The sequence below is a fragment of the Mesitornis unicolor genome, unplaced genomic scaffold (assembly GCF_000695765.1).
Source record: "Mesitornis unicolor isolate BGI_N332 unplaced genomic scaffold, ASM69576v1 scaffold13735, whole genome shotgun sequence".
NCBI lineage: Eukaryota > Metazoa > Chordata > Aves > Mesitornithiformes > Mesitornithidae > Mesitornis > Mesitornis unicolor.
This window is the reverse complement of record NW_010187564.1, coordinates 1-3,062: the sequence shown is the minus strand read 5'-3', so window position 1 is coordinate 3,062 and position 3,062 is coordinate 1. Positions and strand designations below refer to the sequence as shown.

The window sequence follows — 3,062 nt, the reverse complement described above, 5'->3', positions numbered from 1 at the left end:
CCCTCTGACCCCATTTTTGGGCTTCCTGACCCATTTCTTGACTCTCTGACCCATTTTTGGGGCTCCTGGACCCTTTTTTTACCTCCCTTACCCATTTCTTGGACTCCCTGGCCCATTTCTGGGGCTCCTGGACCCATTTCTTGGACTCCCTGACCCATTTCTGGGGCTCCCTGTCCCATTTCTTGGACTCCCTGTCCCATTTCTTGGACTCCTTGACCCATTTCTTGCACTTTCTGACCCATTTCTTACCTCCCCGATCCCATTTCCGGCGCGTCCCGCAGGCAGAAATCCAGCTTCCTGCCCAGCTACATCATCGACGTGCGGCAGCTGGACGAGAAGCTGCTGAACATCGTGGACATGCAGTTCCTGCACGGTTACTACGAGCCCACCCTCCTCATCCTCTTCGAACCCAACCAAACCTGGCCGGGGTGAGCACCCCAACCACCCCCTAACTCCTGCCCAGCTCTGGGGCGCCCCCTCCCGGGGGGAAGGGGGGGGGTGACGCGGCCGGGTGTCCCCGCAGGCGCGTGGCGGTGCGGCAGGACACGTGCAGCATCGTGGCCATCTCGCTTTTTTTGTCATCTGGTCCCTCAGCAGCCTCCCCTTCGACTGCACGCAGGCGCTGGCCGTCCCCAAGCCCATCGGTGAGCGAGGGCGGCGCGGGGACGGTGACGTCGCAGTGACGTTGTGACGGTGACGTCGTTGCAGTGACGGTGACGTTGTGACAGTGACATTGTCGCGGCGACGTCGCGGTGATGGTGACGTCGTCGCGGTGACAGTGATGTCGCGGTGACGTCGTGGTGACGTCGCGGTGACGGTGACGTCGTCGCGGTGTCTCTCTGCCGGCAGGGGGCGTGGTGATCTTCGCCGTCAACTCCCTGCTCTACCTCAACCAGAGCGTCCCCCCCTACGGGGTGGCCCTCAACAGCCTCACCAACGGCACCACCGTCTTCCCGCTGCGTAAGGGGCCTTCCTCCTTCCTCCTCCTCCTTCCTCCTCCTCCTTCCTCTTCCTCAGCCTTCTCTTCCTCCTTCTCCTCACTTGTTCCTGTTCCCCTTCCTGTTCCTCCTTCCCCTTCCCCTTCTCTCTTCCTCTTCCTCTTTCTCCTCCCTCTTCCTCCTTCTCTTCCTCCTTCCTCTTCCCCTTCCTCTTCTCCTTCCTCTTCCTCCTCCTCTTCCCCCTTGCTCTTCCTCCTTCCCCTTCTTTTTTCCTCATCCTCTTCCTCCCTCCCGTCCCCCTTTTCCCTTCCTCTTCCTCCTTCCTCTTCCTCTTTCTCCTTCCGCTTCCTCCTCCTCTTCCTCCTTCCTCTTCCCCTTCCCCTTCTCTCTTCCTCTTACTGTTTCTCCTCTCTCTTCCTCCTTCTCTTCCTCCTTCCTCTTCCCCTTCCTCTTCTCCTTCCTCTTCCTCCTTCCTCTTTCTCCTTCCTCTTCATCCTCCTCTTCCTCCTTCCGCTTCCCCTTCCCCTTCTCTCTTCCCCTTCCTCTTCTCCTTCCTCTTCCTCCTTCTCTTCCCCCTTCCTCTTCCTCTTTCTCCTTCTTTTTTCCCCCTTCCTCTTCCTCCCTCCCGTTCCCCTTTTCCCTTCCTCTTCCTCTTCCCCCTTCCTCTTCCCCTTCCCCTTCTCTCTTCCTCTTTCTGTTTCTCCTCTCTCTTCCTCCTTCTCTTTCTCCTTCCTCTTCCTCCTTCCTCTTCCTCCTTCCTTGTTCCTCTTCCCCTTCCTCCTCCTCTTCCTCCTTTCTCTTCCCCTTCACCTTCTCCCTTCCTCTTCCTCTTTCTCCTCCCTCTTCCTCCTTCTCTTCCCCTTCCTCTTCCTCCTTCCCCTTTTTCCCCTCATCCTCTTCCTCCTTCCCATTCTTTTTCCCTTCCTCTTCCTCTTTCCCCTTCTTTTTCCCCTTCCTCTTCCCTTCCTCTTCCTTCTCCTTCTTCTTCTTTCTCTTCCTCTTCCCTTTTCCCTTTCTCTTTCTCCTGCCTCTTCCTCTTCCTCCTTTCTTTTCTTTCTCTTTTTCTTCCTGTTCTTCTTTCTCTTTTTCCTTCCTCTTCCTCCTCCCTTTTCCTTCTCCTCCTCGCTTTTTCCCTTCCTGTTTCTCATTCTCTTCCCCTTTCGTTTCCCTTTCTCTCCTTCTCTTCTATTCGCTCTTCTTTCTCTTTCTTCTTTCTCTTTCACCTCCTCTTCCTCCTCCTTTTCTCTTTCTCCTTTCTCTTTTTCCTTCCTCTTCCTCTTCCTCTTTCTCCTTCCTCTTCTTTTTCTTTTTCCTGTTCTCTTTTCTCTTTTTCCTTCCTCTTCCTTGTCCCTTTTCGTTCTCCTCCTCGTCCTCCTTCTCTTCATCTTTCTCCTCCTCTTCCCCTTCCTTTTCCTCTTCTTCCCCTTCCTCCTCCTCTTCCCCCTTCCTCTTCCTCCTCCTTCCCCTTCTTTTTCCCTCATCCTCTTCCTCCTTCCCGTTCCCCTTTTCCCTACTTCTTCCTCCTTCGCCTTCCCCTTCCTCTTCCACCTCCCTTTTCTTCCTCCTCTTCCTCCTCTTCTTCCCCTTCCCGTTCCCTTTTTCCTTTCTCCTGCCTCTTCCTCTTCCTCCTTCCTCTTCTTTTTCTTCCTCTTCCTCTTCTTCTTTCTCCTTTTCCTTCCTCTTCCTCACTTTTCCTTCTCCTCCTCGCCCTGGTTTTCCTCCTCTTCCTCCTTCCTGTTCCTTTTCCTCCTCCTCCTTTCTCTTTCTCCTTCATATTCTTCTTCCGCCTTCCTCTTCCCCTTCCTCTTCCTCCTCTCTTTTTTTCCTCCTCTTCTTCCTCCTCTTCCCCTTCCCTTTCCCCTTTCTCTTTCTCCTTCCGCCTCCTCCTTCCTCTTCCTTTTCCTCCTCCTCCTCCTCCTCCTCTCCCCCCACATTTGGGGGTGCAGGGGGTTGATCCTCACCCCCGTGTCCCCCGCTTTCGCCAGGGGTGCAGGAGGGGGTGCGGCTGACGCTGGACTGCGCCCAGGCCACCTTCATCTCCCACGACAAGATGGTCATCTCGCTCAAGGGGGGGGAGATGTGAGTTTGGGGGTGCCCTGGGGGTCCTGTGGGGCTGCTGTCACC

General features: G+C 55.5%; 1 protein-coding gene across 1 annotated transcript; it reads left to right on the top strand.

Moving 5' to 3' along the window:
* Positions 1–281: 281 nt before the first annotated feature.
* Positions 282–3,021, top strand: CPSF1 (cleavage and polyadenylation specific factor 1, 160kDa; the record flags this gene model as incomplete). The annotated part of the gene is given in 5 exon segments (XM_010185493.1): positions 282–428; positions 524–573; positions 576–644; positions 850–960; positions 2,924–3,021. Coding segments are annotated over 5 exon segments (475 nt in total), but the record flags the coding sequence as incomplete, so codon positions are not given.
* Between the last annotated feature and the right edge of the window lie 41 nt (positions 3,022–3,062).